Source organism: Phacochoerus africanus, chromosome 2 (assembly GCF_016906955.1).
Source record: "Phacochoerus africanus isolate WHEZ1 chromosome 2, ROS_Pafr_v1, whole genome shotgun sequence".
Classification (NCBI taxonomy): domain Eukaryota; kingdom Metazoa; phylum Chordata; class Mammalia; order Artiodactyla; family Suidae; genus Phacochoerus; species Phacochoerus africanus.
Genome location: NC_062545.1, coordinates 121,083,668 through 121,103,832, shown reverse-complemented (window position 1 = coordinate 121,103,832; position 20,165 = coordinate 121,083,668). Strand labels below are relative to the sequence as shown.

General features: G+C 40.3%; 2 protein-coding genes across 4 annotated transcripts; both read right to left on the bottom strand.

Moving 5' to 3' along the window:
• Positions 1–149: 149 nt before the first annotated feature.
• Positions 150–19,989, bottom strand: ARPP19 (cAMP regulated phosphoprotein 19). 3 transcript variants are annotated; one of them, XM_047766317.1, is made up of 4 exons: positions 19,864–19,989; positions 19,544–19,598; positions 4,069–4,191; positions 150–1,070 (listed from the first exon to the last, which is right to left on the bottom strand). In XM_047766317.1, exons 2-4 carry the CDS (start codon positions 19,586–19,588, stop codon positions 900–902), a joined length of 339 nt encoding a protein of 112 aa, XP_047622273.1. In that variant the 5' UTR covers positions 19,589–19,598; positions 19,864–19,989; the 3' UTR covers positions 150–899. The 3 variants fall into 3 exon arrangements, with proteins under 3 accessions (XP_047622273.1, XP_047622271.1, XP_047622272.1); XM_047766315.1 differs by having other exon boundaries at positions 19,859–19,938; XM_047766316.1 differs by lacking the exon at positions 19,864–19,989 and having other exon boundaries at positions 19,544–19,748.
• Positions 4,198–6,003, bottom strand: LOC125119403 (TP53-regulated inhibitor of apoptosis 1-like). The gene has a single exon (XM_047766318.1). It carries the CDS (start codon positions 5,915–5,917, stop codon positions 5,717–5,719), a length of 201 nt encoding a protein of 66 aa, XP_047622274.1. The 5' UTR covers positions 5,918–6,003; the 3' UTR covers positions 4,198–5,716.
• Positions 19,990–20,165: the final 176 nt, after the last annotated feature.

The following is a 20,165-nucleotide window of genomic DNA, read 5'->3' as shown; positions in this document are numbered from 1 at the left end:
TTTTTTTGGCTGTGCCCATGGCAGCTGGAAATTCCAAGACCAGGAACTGAACCCGAGCCACTGCAGTGACAATGCCGGATCCTTAACCTGCTGCACCACAGAACTCCCTTCATCTACTTTTTAATATGTAAAATTAATACAGACATTTGTGAGAGGTTGTGCAAAATATTGTATTTACAAAAATGGCACACAAGTGAATTCAACAGTCGATGCACATGCACACTTCATTCACATCTTCAACAACAAAAGGTCTTCTAACACTACAGAACTGAGTAAGAATGCTCACTTCGACAGCAGCTGTTAAGCTTGAGAATCACGTAAGTTACACCAGAATGGGCAAATATTGCCCAAGTAAAATTCTATTGTTAAAGCTGTAACAGATTTAAGGCCATTCAAGTTCAAGCAAAGGATACAAAACTTTTGGAGCCCCATCTATTTGTGTTTGAAATATGTGACCTTCTTCTAACTTGTGGTCTTAAACGTCTGTTTTACAAAATCCAAAAGGAAAATACAGAAGAAATCATACTACAGAGGTTATATTAAATAGAGTAACATACAAAGCTATACTTCAGATGAATTAAAGCCAAAACACTAAAACTGTAAAACTTGCTTGTTACTTGTTGGAACCAGCCTTACACTAAGAGTTAAGTAATATATACAATTATTTTCAAGTAGATTACTTTATGTTGCTCTAACACGTTCTTCTCATCAGTGCACTGTTAAACTAATCAAAACTCTACACATGTATATTCCTTTACAATAGTAGCACACACTACCGCTACCTGCAAAGCCATCACTCTAAAATGACTTAGTGAATGAAAAGAAATGAAAAGCAGAGAAGTAACATATTAAGGAGAAGTAATGGGAATTAGAAGATTCATGCAGTTCAGCTCTTTTAATCAGCCAGCTAGCTTGCTAGCAACAAGAGATGGTTTCCGTTGAGGAAGGTCCTGTGGAGTGGGAATGTGGTCACCAGTGACCTCTGTCTTATCCGGGGCTGCAGTAGGAAGTTGCTTGTTCTTCATTTTTGCTTTAGCCATGTTATAATCCCCAGAATCAAAATATTTTTGCTACAGGAAAGGAAAAAAAAAAACAAAAACAACACACACAAGTTAGACTAGAGTTTAAAAGCTTTCATATGCAATTACACTCATTTAAGATGTAGATGTGGGAGTTCCCGTCGTGGCGCAGTGGTTAATGAATCTGACTAGGAACCTTGAGGTTTCGGGTTCGGTCCCTGCCCTTGCTCAGTGGGTTAACGATCCGGCGTTGCTGTGAGCTGTGGTGTAGGTTGCAGACGCGGCTCGGATCCCGGCTCGGATCCCACGTTGCTGTGGCTCTGGCATGGGCCAGTGGCTACAGCTCCGATTAGACCCCTAGCCTGGGAACCTCCATATGCTGTGGGAGCAGCCCAAGAAATAGCTAAAAAGGCCAAAAAAAAAAAAAAGATGTAGATGTGACCCTGTAATGTCAGTAAGTCTTTTATTAGAAATTAAATTACCACTAAAATACACATCCCTACCCTGCACCACCATTTTTCACCTAAGACACATTTTTAAGTACAATTGCTTTTTTAGTTGGAAAGATTAACAAGGTAACAACCACATACTTTATCACTAAAACAAATTGTGGAGCTAAAGATCAACCTTACATAGATATCTACACGAGCTAATCTGTTTCAGAGTAAAAACAGATGAATTTGCCTGAGTTCCACTTCCACCTCTCATGTCTAGTCTACCTTTACTGAGTTGCAGGCTCTACTACACATGAGGCACTGTGTTAATTATAGAGGTACAGATAGACAACATCCAAGTAAATCCATTATTATACTATTTTAAGTATACAAAATGCTATAGTTACTCAAAGAAGGGGAACCTAACCTCTGCCTATAGTGCAGGCCAAAGAGAACAATCCAGATATAAGATGAGAGGCTGGACAAAGGACGAAAGGGAAAAAAATGTATTTTCTTCAGGGATACTTCAAGTGGTTCAATCAAGTAGCCAGGAATTCACAACTTAGTTTAAGATTGTTGAGTGGCCTGGGAAAAGGTCTGATTGGCTGCCTCCCTTCAGGGACTATTCTTTGATAAGCATCTGGCCTAAAGCCAAAAGGTCTAGTTAGAAAGTGCTTTTAATGTGTCATTATACATGTAACACATTGAGTAGGAAACTTGGACCAGGACTTTCTCCCTGTTTTGTTTTGTTTTTTAGGAGCTCAGCTTTTCATTATTGAATGTGTTATAGAAGTTCCTTTCTCCACATTTTAAAATCAGTGTAGTGAAAAAAATCTCAGAACCTTCTGACGTACTGTATTATATTAGAGAGCTACTGCTGAAGCTTAGTAGCCTCTAAAAGAGAAAGCAGCCTGCCAAATTTTTTAGAGTCAAAAGCACTAAATGAGAAATTCAACACAGTGCAAATTTTAGGCAGATTTTGCCCAACGTAATAAAGTCAGTTTCTAATGATACCTATTTTATAGCAACCAAAGGTTCATCATAAGGGGATCTGACTTAACTACAGATTAGGCTACTCTAATTGCAGAAAGGAATTAAATTTAGTTAGTGGGACTAGAGAAAAACCAATGCTTAATAATTACAACTGCTCTAGGGAGAGGAATGAACTAGATTAATGTTTCTCGTATTAGAAAAGAAACAGTTCAAAAAGGCAATATTATGTGTCGTTTAATAACTCTTAAATTGTGGGGTTTTAAGCGAAAAAAATTTAAAAACTAACAAACACATTCTGCATCATCTAGATGACTCTCTTGTAAAGTGCTTCTCCCACCTCAATTTAAGGGCCACACTTACATCAGTATTCATAATTGCACTGACACTAATTGATCATCAAAGTGACAGTATTTAATTTTAAGGTCATGTTTCTTGAAACTGGGCCCTCAGTTTTCTTGGGACTTCACAAATATGAAAAAACATGGGCCAGACTGCAGCTTGATATCCCACCACATATTATATTGTTAAAAGCCTAAAAATAGGTATCCAAATAAATAACAAGTGCAACCAAACAGAAAGGGATCTAATATAAAAGGATATCTAACCAACCCTCCCAAATAAAGAAGAAACTGTTTAAAGATACTAACAAAATTTGCCAGTTTTTGGAAAACTAAACCCCGAGATGCAGAAATTTTTAAAAAATCAAACTCTTTCAACATTGTAAGAAATTATATAGCTGAATATAAGACTTCATTTCCCCAATATAGAAGTGCTTTATCATTGACATTTGGGTAGAACAGAGTTCTTCAAGAGTTCCTTTCTCAAATTCTATGTAATTATTTCTTGATTCGAGTGACAATTTTTTTAAATTTCTTTTTTTCTTCTCTTTTTTCAAGTGGTATTTTTCTTATTGACAGCTATTTACATCTATAAGACCAACTCTAAGATACAATGTATATAAATTCTAACTTGAAGATACTAAAAAGTCATAAATAGTTGAAGCTAAAGAAAAATGAGACAACAGCCCAAATATTGAATTAGCAAAGGAAAAAAATTTTCCTAAACACTAATAACCAGTCAAATCCCAAATCCAAGTAATTAAAGATTATGTAATTTATTTCATAGTAAAACCACTCCTGATGGGACCATTTAGAAATGAGATTTGGTACAACATGGTAATTACAGTTTAGAATACTGGATTGTATATTTGAAAACCGCTATGAGAATAGAGTCTTAAAGTACTCACCATAACAAGAAAATGGCAATCATGTAAGGTAAAAGATGTGCTAGCTAACCTTATTATGGTAAACATTTAGCAATGTGTACATGTAACAAATCATCACACCCAACACTCTTAAACTTACATAAAATGTCAATTTTAACTCAATAAAGCTAGAAAAAAAATCCTTTTGCAATTTGATTTGAGAAAATAATCTATGTAACTATAGCCAATATATACACATATAAATATGCACACATAAGCACACACACACACACACATACACATCTGGTGATAAGGCACAGAACTATATACAGAGACACTCATTCCATCCACTTCAACCTCTATAGGCACACTGAGTTCTTAGGGCTTAAGCATTTGAAGATTATACATAAGAACTTACCCCTTTCTGCAATCGTTTTCTTAAGAAATCTGAACCTCCAGGCTTTTGTCCCAGATGAGGATACCTCGCTTTTAATTTTGCTTCTTCAGCTTTCTCTGGACTAGTCACTTTATCTTCCATTTCCTAAAATAATTTTATATTAATCACTTTAAAATTATGATTCAGTTATTTTAGATAATTCCACCTTTTAAATATCTGGACTCTGACTTTAGTTGTCGAATGCCAAAAAATGCAGCATCTGACTAAGAAATCAAGCACAGAGGCTTTTAAGACATCTCTGCCTTGTTTTTCAAATGATCCATGTGATAGCTCTATTATAGCTATGATGCATGTGTAACACCCCACACACTGGATAAAAATATCAAGAGAGCTCAGCTCTGAAGTCTTGCTTGCCATTACTTTCCAGTCATGTATGATACATTTATAGTTAGTCACCTTCTATGGAACGCATCAGCTCTTTGCCTATATTTAGAGAACCATCATAAATTAATACTGTTAAAAATAAGAAAGATCTTTCTGACCTCCTGTTAACTTACCATCATATTTTCCTTGAATAACTAAATGAAGACCTTTTTATTTTTAAAGGAGAGGAATATTATCTTCATCCATCTTTACATCTGTATTTTACTGCCTAATTTCTCCCTATATTTAATAACGAACACTGTTCGTGCCAAAGATTCCATTCTTTAAAGTATCAAAAACATGCTTTCTGACCAAGGCCTGTCACTATCCTAAGCCCATTTACTTTTATTTTTTTATTTTGTTTTGTTTTGTTTTTGTTTTTTGGTAGAAATGAATATTACAATTTACTACATCTTCATGATTACAGGTATTACAGGGCAGGGTGGGTAAACAAGGCAAATAAAGCAAACTTTTCTTCCTCCATTTAACCAGAAGCAGCATTTTGGCATTTTTGATACACAGGTTGACTTAATACACAGATTTACAGATTTAAGTTGAAAGCTGTCAAGAGCAAAGCTTTGCAATTTAGATCTCCCTCCATAGCTTCTTCAAGCATCTTAATTCCTGAACCATACCTTGGGCTCTGAAATGGTGTTCACAGCAGCATTCTTGAAGCTTTCACATCTTAATAGATCTGACACCTCTTATTAAGGCAGGGAGCTGTTAAAAGCTGGCTTCTTTGATAACCCAGCCCACCAGCAATCTTCAGTTAAATTACTATACCAAAAATAAAACTGCTGAGAACCCTTTCCAGAGCATCAGCTCCCTGAGAGAAAGGAGATTATAACCAATTGCTTCCATGAAAAATTACCCCAGTACGGTGTACATATATAAAGTCCTTTACAGCCTAACTCAAGAGATAAGGCAACCATGATCGTCCAGACAATCTTAACTACATTTACATACAAGATATATTTAAAACTGATCCCAGACAGGTATCGCAACCATAATCCCAAATAATCCCATCATTTAGCACATGAGTTCCTGGTGAGATGCCAAAGCCAGAAATCTAAGCAAAGAGTAGATGGTTCATCATCTTTTACAAGTGAAAGAAAAATATCAGGAAGGAAACTCCTCCCTCCTAAACTCATCAAATAGATCCGCTATCTTCACCACTTTAATTGACACAATCCAGGGTCTTCAATTTCCTGATTTGAGGAGTCCATTTTCAAGGTGACTGTCAAGGTCAAGAAGAGCTTTCAGGCTTTTCTTTGCCATGGCCCATGAACTCCAGTCCTTCAATGGGAATTTCCTTCTCCTTTATTGCTTTCTGAACACATTGCTGGTAGCATTTGAAGAGGTCAGTGCATGGGTCCCTGGAGCCCTCCCCCTTGAGGAACTTCTCGGCAAACCAAGGACTGAAGCACTGGTCGTACTCGCACTTCATGTCAGTGCAACTCTCCCCTACGTTGTTCAGGGCGCCGGGCAACAGCGGCGATCTACTTTTAAAACCAGTCTTGATGGCGTCTACTTTCTTCCCAAGAGTGCTATTTTTATAAGGAAGCAGTGTTTATCACTTCATGCAAAGTAGTGCAGAATCAAGAAAAACAGAGCTGCCTAAAGAGGGGAGGCTTGGAAATGGCAAGGCATATTTTCTACCTAATGGACTCATTTCTGCACAGAGCTCAGCAAAAATCACATACCTCTGCATAACTAAATTCTTTCTGATTACTTATGATAGGCAAAAAGCAGAAATGTTATCTATAAATGCCAAGTCTACTGCTATTATACAGCACCAAGTAATAACTGGAACTGAAGACACAACTTCAAATAATTTTTGCGTATATCTTCTTCAAAAGTGTGTTCATATATGTTTTATAATTAACTTTATTTACCTTATGGATTGTTAACCTTTTATCTTGAACATCTTCCTTTTGTGTTATAATGTCTTCTCATTTTTTGCCTTGGAGGATTTTGAGAATAAAGCTGCTTCTGTCAAATACACTTTTCTATGGGGCTTCTTTTATGTGTATTCTCCCTTCTACTTCAGATGTCCTACTATCCTCTTTTTATGCTGCATTTTCATGTCTCTACATATTTCAATTTTCATCTTTTTTTTTTTTGGACTATTTTGGCATTTCTTGGGCCGCTCCTGCAGCATATGGAGGTTCCCAGGCTAGGGGTTGAATCGGAGCTGTAGCCACCGGCCTACACCACAGCCACAGCAATGCGGGATCCGAGCTGTGTCTACAACCTACACCACAGCTCACGGCAACGCCAGATCCTTAACCCACTGAGCAAGGCCAGGGATTGAACCCGCAACCTCATGGTTCTTAGTCACATTTCGTTAACCACTGCGCCACGATGGGAACTCCTCAATTTTCACCTTTTTTACAGTGGTCACATCATTTTCTCACTTGATGTATAAGAAATTCAACTATGTATGCTCAGCCAAAGAGAGATGCTAAATAGTATCAGTGATTCTGCCAGTCATTCCATTCAAAAAGTGTATGCCCTGAGGAGGGCTCAAATGTCAGGTGTGTGCTGCAAATTCATCACATGGTGGTCTCAATCCCTGACTGTGTACCTTTCAGAGTGTAAGTATAAACAGTATGATAAACATACTACTTATCATTCCAGTGTTTAAAAACTCAGCCCCGGGAGTTCTCGTCGTGGCGCAGTGGTTAACGAGTCCGACTAGGAACCATGAGGTTGCGGGTTCGATCCCTGCCCTTGCTCAGTGGGTTAACGATCCGGCGTTGCCGTGAGCTGTGGTGTAGGTCGCAGACGTGGCTCGGATCCCGCATTGCTGTGGCTGTGGTGTAGGCCGGTGGCTACAGCTCCGATTGGACCCCTAGCCTGGGAACCTCCATATGCCAAGGGTAGGAGCCCTAGAAAAGGCAAAAAGACAAAAAAGAAAAAAGAAAAAAAAATAACTCAGCCCCTACAACACAAGTCAACTATCTTAGCTGGTAATCAACTGCAGATTAGCCCAGCCATCTATTCTAACTAGACAAAAAAGTGACTACCACCTCACCTGCCAAGAATTGATAGAACAATCTCCATAGGAATCATGACTTCAGTGGGATTTTTCAAGTGTGATTTTAGTTATATGTGATTTTTGCCTTACTAATTTTAGAAGCTAACCACTTTATAAGATATGACTACAGTGTAGAAAAGCTAAAAAAATAATGTAAATTTTCCAGTTGTCTAAGTGGGCTGGGTCACCACAGCAGCTGTTCTTCCCTACCATACCCCCAGGGTATCTGTAATGCTATAAGTGAAAAGTGGAATTGGGAGGGGTCTACTCTTGGGTTCCCCTGTACAGCTATTTTTTAAATTTGCTGATGTTAAACTTGGACATTGGTTGAAAAGGAATCCAATCTGATTACAGCCTCTCAGCTCCAGTACCTTCAAATTAAAGGATCTTAACAGAGTCCTACATTTTTCCACTAAGACCATCCAGCTTTCTTGGGTCTGGGAAGAGAGTCCTCCATTTCTTTGTTTGACTTGAATGATCAGTTCTTTGTATATAAGATTCACTCCTTAAAATCTCTAGTATGGGTTAGTAACTTTCACTAGTTCTACTATTTCTGCAGGTTTCCCCTATTTTTATTATTTATCTATTTCTTTATTTAGGGCCACACCCACAGCATATGGAGGTTCCCAGGCCAGGGGGAAAATCAGAGCTGCAGCTGCCAGCCTACACCACAGCCATGGCAACTCGGGATCAGAGCTGCGTCTGCGACCTACACCACAGCTGACAGCAATGCCAGATCCTTAACCCACTGAGCAAGGCCAGGGATCAAACCCTCGTCTTCACAGGTGCTAGTTGGGTTCACTAACTGCTGAGCCAGGATAGGAACTCCATCCCCTATATTATGTATTTTATATATGAGGGGAAAAGTTGTACACAACACACCATCTTATCTTATTCCCTTATTTTCTTAATAAGGAATGTATTCATGCTTATATTTATATATAATATCCAATTAAATCAAACAGTTCATTTTTTTTTGGTCATACTTGTGGCATGCATAATTTCCAGGGCCAGGGATCAAGCCTGTGCTACAGTGGGAACAAGAACAACAAGCAGTGACACCAGAACCTTAACCTGTTAGGCCGTCAGGGAACTGTGAATTGAAACTCAATTAATTGAACTCAATTAAATTGAAACAGTTTACTATGGAAAAATATTTTAGGCAAAGAAGCACCTACAGCTGAAAATATCATTTAGATTTACAATAAATTTATAATGTGTCCTAGAAAGACAAATTAATTCTTTAACTTTCTTGCCAAATACATAGCACAATGGCAAGTTCCTGTTAGTTGCAACTTTTAACTGGATTTAGAATTTCAGCTGCATTTAACATCAAAAGGGGAAAAAATATAACTAAGGCTGCATTTTTAAAATGTAGTCAATACCATTAAGACATCTACTATACTTTTAATGGATCATAAAAAACATTCTTAGGGTGAATTAATCTTCAACAAAGGAAGCAAGAATATAAAATGTGAAAAAGACAGTCTCTTCAGCAAGTGGTGCTGGGAAAACTGGATAGCTGCATGTAGATCAATGAAACTAGAACACACCCTCATACTACATAAAAATAAACTCAAGATGGCTTAAAGACTTAAACTTATTAAGACAAACACCATCAAACTCCTAGAAGAGAACATAGGCAAAACATTCTCTGATATCAACCATACAAATGTTTTCTTAGGTCAGTCTTCCAAAGCAGAAGATAAAAACAAATCAATGGCACCTAATCAAACTAGCACAGCAAAGGAAACCATAAAAAAAAAAAAAAAGACAATTTAAGGAATGGGAGAAAAGAGTTGCAAATGATGCAACTGACAAGAGCTTAATCTCCAAAATACACAAACAACCCACACAACTCAACAGAAACACACACACTATTGAAAAAGAGGCAGAAGACTTAAATAGACATTTCTCCAAAGACATACAGATGACCAACAGGCACATGAAAAGATGCTCAATATCACTAATTATTAGAGAAATGCAAATCAAGGTACCACTCACACCAGTCAGACTGTCTACAAATAACAACGCTGGAGAGGGTGTGGAGAAAACGGAATCCTCCTACAATACTGTTGGTGGGAACGTAAATTGGTACAACCACTATGGAAAAAACAGTATGGAGGTACCTCAGAAAACTAAATATAGAACTAATATACAATCCAGCAATCCCACTCCTGGGCTTATATACAGACAAAGCATTCAATGAAAAAGATACATGCATCCCTCTGTTCATATTGCAGCACTGTTCACAATAGCCAAGACATGGAAACAACCTAAATGTCCAATGACAGATGAATGGATTAAGATATGGTACATATACACAATGGAATACTACTCAGCCAAAAAAAGAACAAAATAATGCCATCTGCAGCAACATGGATACGACGAGAGACTGTCATAGTAAGTGAAGTAACTCAGAAGGAGAAGCCAAATACCATATGATATCACTTATACCTAGAATCTAAAAATACACAACAGGAGTTCCTGTCGTGGCGCAGCAGAAACAAATCAGATAGGAACCATGAGGTTGCAGCTTCTATCCCTGGCCTCATTCAGTGGGTTAAGGATCCGGCATTGCTGTGAGCTGTGGTGCAGGTCGCAGACGAGGTTCAGATCCTGTGTTGCTTGTGGCTGTGGTGTCAGCCAGCAGCTGTAGCTCCAATTCAACCCCCAGCCTGGGAACCTCCAGATGCCTTGGGTGCAGCCCTAAAAAGCTAAATAAATAAATAAATACATAAAAATACAGTACAAATGAACCTATCTACAGAAAAGAAACAAATTCATGGACTCGGAGAACAGAACTGTGGTTGCCAAGAGGTGCTGGGAAGGACTGGGAGTTTAGAGTTAGTAGATGCAACTGCATTTGAGATTCTGCTGTATAGCACAGGGAACTATATCTGATCACTTGTGATGGACCATGATGTAGAGTAATGTGAAAAAAAAAAAGAGATTGTGTGTGTGTGTGTATATGTGGGTCACTTTGCTGTAGAGCAGAAATTGACATAACACTGTAAATAAACTATAATAAAAAAATTAAAAATAAGGGAGAGAGTGGGAGGGATCGGGAGCTTGGGGTTATCAGGTACATCTTAGAATAGATTTACAAGGAGATCCTGTGAGTAGCATTGAGAACTACGTCTAGATACTCATATTGCAACAGAACAAAGGGTGGGGGGAAAAAAGTATACATGTAAGGATAACTTGATCCCCATGCTGTACAGCAGAAAAAATAGATATAAAATTAAAAAATAAAAATAAAAAAATTAAAATAAAAAAAAAAATCACAAAAACATTCTTTTTCGTTTTGTTTTTTCTAGGGCCGCTCCCGCAGCATATGGAGGTTCCCAGGCTAGGGGTTTAATCAGAGCCGTAGCTACCAGCCTACGCCAGAGCCACAGCAACTCAGAATCCGAGCCGTGTCTGCAACCTACACCACAGCTCATGGCAACGCCAGATACTTAACCCACTGAGCAAGGGCAGGGATCGAACCCACAACCTCATGGTTCCTAGTTGGATTCGTTAACCACTGCGCCACGACGGGAACTCCTACAGTCAGATTCTTAACAGAATCTGATGACAATGCCAGAACTCCCACACAAAAACATTCTTAAACCTCCAACAGACGTAGACAGTTCTAGGATCTTACTGACGAGCAAGCTCAAAAGCCTGGATGTCCACCAACGTTTTAATACCAGTACAAATTTGCTTGTGGAGTATTAACAACGCATTGGGTGGTAGACTGTGTTCCATAGACATTCAGGTCACATTTATCCTTCTCTAAACATTTCTCGGAATCACTACAGTTAGAAGCCTAAAAGTACATTTCCCAGAGTGAATTCCTATAAGGTTCTGCCAATGGCGCTGACACCAGATTAAAAAATATGGAAGAAAGAATCCACTGTTTCTGGTGATGCCACCAATAATGTGCAGACAAAAGTAGCTCCTGTGAGCTCCTGCAGAAGGGTATTAAACACATGATCAAGGGTTACTGTAGCAGCTACATGAGAGGATGCTGGGCTCAGAATAGTGCTCATTCTTATAGGGGCAAAGGCCTTTTGCAATTTCTCACCTCTGGAAACAAAATTGCCCCCTTTTGCTATCTATCCTTTTTAATAATTTATAACCTAGTCCCCCAAATCCTACCCCTTTCTGTTTGAAATTATCCAAAGTGCTGATTCTCCAGAACAGGACGCTAACTAATAAAATCAGATAAAATAAGGAGTTCCCATGGTGGCGCAGTGGTTAACGAATCCGACTAGGAACCGTAAGGTTGCGGGTTCGGTCCCGGCCCTTGCTCAGTGGGTTAACGATCCGGCGTTGCTGTGAGCTGTGGTGTAGGTTGCAGACACGGCTCGGATCCTGCGTTGCTGTGGCTCTGGCATAGGCCAGTGGCTACAGCTCCGATTCCACCCCTAGCCTGGGAACCTCCATATGCCGTGGGTGCGGCCCAAAGAAATAGCAAAAAAAAAAAAAAAGACAAAAAAAAATCAGATAAAATAAGCAATTTACCCCTATAGTCAATTAAAAAATGCAAAGGAAGACACAAAATTTGGTGTGACTACACATTTCTGATCATCCTTCAAAGGACTTCTTTTTTTTTTTTTTGTCTTTTTGCCATTTCTTGGGCTGCTCCCATGGCATATGGAGGTTACCAGGCTAGGGGTCAAATCAGAGCTGCAGCCACCGGCCCACGCCAGAGCCACAGCAATGCAGGATCCAAGCCGCGTCTGCAACCTACACCACAGCTCACAACGCCGGATCCTTAACCCACTGAGCAAGGCCAGGGATCAAACCCGCAACCTCATGGTTCCTAGTCGGATTCGTTAACCACTGTGCCACGACGGGAACTCCTCAAAGGACTTCTTAAACATTTACTTCAGCTAGAATGAAAATACATCTCTCAAAAGATGGGAGTTTTTCTGGCACAATGGGTTAAGGATCTGGCATTGCCACTGCAGCAGCAGCTGAGGTCACTACCATGATGGAGTTTGGATACCTGGCCTGGAAACTTGCACATGTCAAAGATGCAGCCAAAAAAATAAGGAAAAACAAAAACAAAAACAAAACAACCAGAGTTCCCACTGTCACTCAGCAGAAACAAATCTGACTAGTATCCATGAGGACGGAGGTTCAATCCCTGGCCTCACTCAGTGGGCTAAGGATCCGTCGTTGCTGTGAGGTGTGGTGGAGGTCATAGACTCAGCTCAGATCCCATGTTGCTGTGGCTGTGGGACAGGCCAGCAGCTGTAGCTCCAAATCGACCCCTAGCCTGGGAAGCTCCATATGCTGCGGATGCAGCCCTGAAAAGATTAAAAAAAAAAAACCCTCAAATCTAGTTTCAAAACTTAACTCTCCAAGAAGCTTTTGTGTTATATAGAAATTTTATTTACTTTTTAGATATAGATGCTGGCTTCATTTAGCTAAATGGTTTCTAGGCTGATAATACCTTTGGGAAGAGGGGAGAAGTATCATTAGAATTTTGGACCTTTTACTCTAGGTTACCCATTAGGAAAGCAGAAACCCAGGATATCACAACAGAGACATATGCTTATGACGTACAACCCCCCGCCACGAAACCCAAAAACTTAAAAACAATATTTTAAATGATATTCTCTTGACAAGTAACATATGCCCCCAAATAATCTTTGTTGTATAATCTACAATCAGCAAATGGCCTAATATTTATTAATGTGAGGCACTTGCATTTTTGAGAACTATTCTATTTAAATATATTAGCTATCCTTACTGTAAGTAGGTGGGATATAAGGTATAAAAACATATATACACATACACACACACATAGATGATATGCAAATAATTAAGGATTATTTCATAGTCTGTCATAGACTTGATAGTAAGTCTGAATGATTGCTACCACTTTTTGGCCTTCAGTAGGGAAGTTACACAGCAATACCAGCAATACAAAAATCTGACTACTCTAAGAAACCTCCTCTATTTGCTTAGCAACACGTTCACTGATGCAATGATTGATGAATATATAGAAAAGAGTAACAAAAGCCAACAAATCCTTTGGGATATTGTCAGGAAGGTACTACTATCAACCTCTATGGAAAAATTCTATAGTACTATTAAGTCCTTGTTGTTTGCCCAGCATCTGGCATTTAATGTATATTCAATAAAAGTCTGCTGAATGAACAAATATATTCCAACTGTTTTTTAAAAAGTTCAGAAAAAACATTTGATAGCTTCACCATCAGCTGATCCTTGAAGTATTTTTTGTTACAGCAGACGCAAGTACAGGAATAGAAGTTGTTAAGTATTAGAGTATTGCTCAATGAGAGGCAACTCTAAAACACTATAGTACAGCAAACTGCTGAGACAGCAAAAAGAGACACTTTAAAACTTTTCTGAAGTTTATCTCTAGATTCCTAAGAATCAATAGCTGCACAGAAACTAGACTACTAAATTGTACTCCAAAATGAAAATATCATGAGCTTTTTGGTTACCAAAGGTACTGTTAAAACAATCCTAGGAAATGCCAATATTAACTGCAATTTTTTTAAAAACTGGGAAAATGGGAAACCATTTTTTATTCACTTTTTTTTCTTTTGTCTTTTTTAGGGCCACACCAGCAGCATATGGAGGTTCCCTGGCTATGGTCAAATCCCAAGCTGTAGGTGCTGGCCTACACCACAGCCATAATGCAGGATCCCAGTGGAGTCTTCAACCTACACCACAGCTTACTGGCAACGGGGGATCCTCAACCCGCTGAGGAAGGCCAGGGATAGAATCTGCATCCTCAAGGATACTAGTCAGATAGGTTTCCTCTGAGCCTTGATGAGAACTCCCCTACTCATTCTTTACTGATGACATAATGAAGTAATTTAAATAACAGTTCTCTTCCTCTTCTACTACTCACAAAAGCACCAAGCCTATCTTCTAAACTGACAAAAATATTTACATTGAGAGCTCTACTTGAGTTAGCCTCTCCCAAGACAACTTACTAACTTAATTTGATGAATCTTATAATAAAATCTCTAGAAAACCTTTTTCTGGCAGAGAAAAAATGCCTGTCCGCTTATGTCTCTCACTAGTGTCTTATCTTAATAAATCTATTTCTTGCCTATCACTTTATCTCTTGCTAAATTCCTTCTGTGTGGAGAAATGAAGAACCTGAACCTCAGTGAGTCCAGACACAAGATGAGCCTCTCTTTCCAGTACGGCGCCACGTTATGGAGGCCTGATGGAAACCAGGTCTGATGAATTTAGCAGGGTTGGCTGGTATCTTCAAGAAAGCTCTCAGGGAGTTCCCTCGTAGCTCCTGTTAAGAGTCTCTCCTTGTTAATGCTTTGGCTGAGAACTAGAAGCCTCAACAATTGGAAGGTGTTAAAGAAACATTCTTTATTCCAGAAAGAAGATCATTAGACCACTGAACACCAGCTTTGAAAACAATGCAAGCTTGCTTCTACCTTGATCCTTATCTTCAGCCCCATTTTTCACTCCCAAAAATATAAAACCACCTCCCAATCTCTCCTAAGGGGAGCAGTCTTTAAGAGGTTAGCCTGCTCTAACCCTCCTTTGCCTGGCAAAGCAATAAAGCTATTTTTTTCTCCTTCACGCCCCCCCAAAAGAAAACCTGTTTCTAAGATCTTTTTTAAAAAAAAAACTAAGACACTATACATACAAAACTAAATATATATAACTATATATGAGTGTGTGTTTATACACACACACACACAAACACACACACATATATAAACATCCCATACTTTTATTCAGACTTAATAAGGGTCTAAGCTAAGGTTTTTAAGTTATTATCATGGACCACCTTTCTCTTTTTAAAAAGTTCAGTACTAGGAGTTCCCATCGTGGCGCAGTGGTTAACAAATCCAACTAGGACTAGGAACCATGAGGTTTCGGGTTCAATCCCTGGCCTTGCTCAGTGCGTTGAGGATCCGGCGTTGCTGTGAGCTGTGGTGTAGGTTGCAGATGCGGCTCGGATCCCGCGTTGCTGTGGCTCTGGCGTCTACGTTTCCAATAAGACCCCTACCTGGGAACCTCCATGTGCCGCGGGAGCAGCCCTAGAAAAGGCAAAAAGACAAAAAATAAATAAAAACAAAAATAAAAAGTTCCGTACTAGCATTGCCATTTTTATCAAAATAGTGCTTTGGGAGTTCCCACTGTGGCTCAACAGTTAACGAACCCGACTAGCATCCACGAGGACACAGGTTCAATCCCTGGCCTTCTTCAGTGGGTTAAGCGTTGCCGTGAGCTGTGGTTTAGGTCACAGATGTTGCTCATATCTGGCATTGCTGTGGCTCTGGTGAAGGCTGGCAGCTGTAGCTCCGAATGGACCCCTAGCCTGGAAACCTCCATATGCTAAAAAAAATCAGTGCTTTGGCAATGGATTCAACCTACAAGTTTGGAGTAAAATTCACTCAACCAACATTTTCTGAATAATGCCACGTACTATGTTAGATGCCACGAGAGAAAACATAAACAAAGGAGGTTTGTTGCTTAAGATGCTCACAGTGAAAACAGAACTATGTGTTTTGAGTCTTCCCAGGATCAGAATGCATGCCTTTCTCAGCTTAGTGTTATTCAAAGTGGATGATGGATCCATGAGGTCTCTGTTAAAATGCTGTCTTTAATTCAGTGATAGTTTAAAAGAAAAACATAAGTATATTCTAGGGCATCTGAATTGCCATGTTATATCTAAACAGTGCTGTGGTACTTCTGCGTCTCTGAGCTTTCATTCATGACGACTAAGACAGGAGCACGACTCTGTTTATCCAGGATAAAAAGAAAAGAACAGAGCTGAATTTCAAATGTAAATGATGTACCTAAGACACTAGAGTTAAATGACCAGAGGGTTCACTCTTAAAATGGGAGAACCAGGAGTTCCCGTGGTGGCTCAGTGATAAAGAACCCAACCAAGATCCATAAGGACACAAGTTCAATCCCTGGCTTTGCTCAGTAGGTTAAGGATCCAGCACTGCTGTGAGCTGCGGTGAAGGTTGCAGGCACCGCTTAGACCTGGCGTTGCTGTGGCGTAGCCTGGAAGCCACAGCTCTGATTAAATCCATAGCCTGGAACTTCCACATGCCCTGGGTGTGGCCCTAAAAGGACAAAAAAAAGTAAAAATTAAAAAATTAAAAAATAAAAGGGAGAACTGAGTCATCATATGGCCTAGGGGAGTGTTAACTTGCTATACTCAAAAAGCTCTTGCACTTTAAAAGTTGCTACTGTATTCTCAATACATTGGAAATCTAGTTTCAGCAAAATACCATGCTATAGTTTGTTTTTTTGCTTTTTAGGGTGGCACTGCCGCACATGGAAGTTCCCAGGATAGGGATCGAGTCAGAGCCATAGCTGCTGGCCAATGTCACAGCCCAAGCCACAACAACTCCAGATCCAGGCGGTGTCTGCGACCTATACAGCAGCTCATGGATCCTGAACCCACTGAGCAAGGCTAGGGATCAAACCCACACCCTCATGGATAATAGTCAGATCTGCTGCACCACAATGGGAACTCCCAAATTAAAAATTTAGACTGTTTTTTGTTTCTATTTAGTTTGATTTAGTTTTATGAGTTTAGGGTTTTGTTTTGTTTTGTTTGGCCATGCCTGCAGGAAGTTCCCAGAAGGGATCAAACCAGTGCCACGGCACTGACAATGCCAGATCCTTAATCTACTAATCCACTAGGGAACTCCAGTTTGTTTTAATTTTAGAGTGGCCTAAGAGATAGGAGTTCATACTTATTTTTACATTGGCAATATCTAATAAAAAATTGTGGGCCTATACAGTTTTAAGGGTGCACACTAGGTAAATATAAACAGTGACTTAGCTCTTACTCCATTCTGGGCTCATCTCTTAACCTTACCTTTTCAGAGGCAATAGGCTAATGCACCATAAAACTATAAAAGTATTTTAGCTGAATATTATGGCTTTAACTGAAAGGTCAATTGGGTACAGAGACAATAATCTAATTTTTTTTAGGTCATCTAACTATTCTTCCAAACAGAAGAAAACAGGTGATTTGGCCCACAGGAACAGAGAAGTGACTGTGCACATTTTCCTCATGTTTAGGGATGGGTATCTATGCTACAGGCATTTAACACCTACAGCCAATCCTTAATTCAAGAAGGGACATAATATTACTAACTCACTTTGGTATTAATGACAGCAGCCTTAAAATCAAAGTACTTGAAATAAATTTTTAATGTAGACACTCAGAGAAAACACTCCAGATAGCCTTCATCTTGAGAAACAAAATATTAGGCTGTCCCTAAAAAAGTATTTACAATGCAGAAGTCAAGACTCTATGCTTTGGCAACATACTAACAAACCTTGTAAGAAAAAGTTACATAGCACATTATTGTACATCAGAAGTGAAAAATTGAGATCCATTTTAGTGTTTAGGACAAGACATCACAGACCTGGATTTGTTGTTTTTCCTGGGTTCCTAAATCCTAAGGTATAATGAACCCTATGATAAATACTTTATAATACATAATACTTATTAGTTATGCCTGTAATCCTTAAATTACACACACACACACACACACACACACACTGCCCCCAAAGTTCGCTTTTCAGCAAAGTGCAAAAGATATCCAACATAGCTTCTATGGAATATTTCCAAATAATGTAGTGACTTGGCCTACTATTTATGCTATTGCTTTTTTCTCCAGAAACTTTACAAGTAATATCCTAATAGAACCATCCAATTCAGGAAAAGTTAACATGGTAAAGAACACATGGAGTGGATTTAGACCACTAACCAAATTTCCAGCCTAGTTAAGAACATGGGTGTAACCTTAACCAGAAACCCTTACAAAATCCAAGTATCAGAACAAATCTTATTTATGATAATAATTCTGATTCTTTAAGAAAGTGGACTACTACATATAAAGTGAATAACAAGGACCTATTGTATAACACAGGTAACTCTACTCAATATTCTATAATAACCTATACGGGTAAAGAATCTGAAAAATAATGGACATATAGATATGTATAACCGATTCACTTTGCTGTACACCTGAAACACAACATTGTAAATCAACTACACCCCCAGTAAAATTTCATTAAAAATTTTTTTTAAAGTGTTGGTGGTGAGTTCACCATAAACAATTTAGGAGAGAAGACACAATGGACCTTTGGAGACCAGCCCCAAGTACCCAGGAGGGCAGGGCAGCAGAAATAATTACGGTGGAAGAGAACACTAGCCTAGACAATTATAAAGCCTTTATATTCGTAATATGACTCATGCTGATCCGTGGCCTATCTCCTTACATCAGCAAGTTGTTATAAGTGAGTTTACAGTATGTTCCTCTGTCTCCACGAAAGACATGAACAGTTAGTAAAAAAATTTTTAATTCCAACCTTTCGATTTTTTTTCCAAGTACCATAATGAGAACAGCTGTGGCTCACATTTCTGAGCACACGCTGCTCCAAAGCTCTAAGTTACTCACCTCATTCAAGCCTCAAAACGACCCTATCAAACAAGGGCTATTTTTCTTACTTTACAAACGAAAGGGCTGAGGCCAGAAGAGCTTAGCAGCTGACCAGGGCTACACCGCCAACAATGAAAGACTGGACCTGAAATTCCAACCCAGGTCTAACTCAGCGCCCAAACACGAGGTACCGCCTTAAGAGTTAAGAGCACGAAGACAATACAAGTAGTTGGAGAGTTAGTTCTTGGAGTAAAAAATAAGGTTCCTGACCCAAGTGCAGGCCGGAAAAACCTGGGCGCAGCGTTAAGGACCGAGTCCCGGGTGCTCACATACAGTGGAGGAATTAAGGAAAAATGGGACACACCCCAGGAGAAAGGCACATTTCAGCCAGGACAAGGAGAACATTCCAACTCGCACCACGCCGGCGCTAACTACCAAAGCTCCTGCGGGCGCCGGGGCCGGGCGTGTCTGACCTTCCCAGACACGGGGGGTGGGCACACCGGCCGCGCCCCTCCGCTCATGGTCGAAGCAGGCCGCCGCCAGACCCGCCCTGGACATCGACCGCCTTGGGCCTTCTGGGCCCCAGGGCCCGCTCCCCGCGCACACTCACCTTCTGCTCCTCCGCGGAGGCTGCCTCGGGGACTTCCGCGGACATACTGCTCCCTCTGCGGACGAGACACCGGGAAAAGAAGCGATTACCGGGTGGCCGAGGCCGCCCGACCGCTGCGCCGCCTCAGGCCGCCTCAGGCCCGCCGGCCCCGTTCCCCAAGCGCCCACCCGGGCAGCCTCCGCCCGCGAAAATGGCCGCCACCTTATGACGACACGCAGCCCCGCTGCGCCTGCCGGGCAGCCACTGCGGCCCGCCACCCCGCCGCCCCGCCGCCCCTCCGCCCCTCCGCCCCTCCCGCACCGCTCCGGTGCCTACCTTACCCTACTTCTCCGGCTCTGCGACTCCCAAGCACTTCCTTCTTTCCTTCAAAGGTCGCGGCTCGCGCCTCACCTCACTTCCGCCCGCCAACTGCTTCCTGGGAATTGTAGTTCTTAAGTGGAGCCGCAGCTCTGTCTTTGGACTCCAGTTTTCCCGGACTAGCCTAGTCCCGTTCTCCTCCTCGCTTTCCCGTTGCGACTACACAGACTTTCTTTTGGGCGGCCCAAAGCTTTGTGCTCCCCAAATCTCTCCCCACTCCGCTTCGCTTATTTAACCTTCTTTATCTTTCACATCCCCAGTCCTA

Coding starts and splice junctions, on each gene's coding strand:
- LOC125119403 (XM_047766318.1), bottom strand. CDS start 5,917: ATGAAGTGCGAGTACGACCAGTGCTTCAGTCCTTGGTTTGCCGAGAAG.
- ARPP19 (XM_047766317.1), bottom strand. CDS start 19,588: ATGTCCGCGGAAGTCCCCGAGGCAGCCTCCGCGGAGGAGCAGAAG. Junction 4,192..19,543: donor CCTCCGCGGAGGAGCAGAAG/GTGAGTGTGCGC, acceptor AAATTATTTTAG/GAAATGGAAGATAAAGTGAC. Junction 1,071..4,068: donor GAAAACGATTGCAGAAAGGG/GTAAGTTCTTAT, acceptor CCTTTCCTGTAG/CAAAAATATTTTGATTCTGG.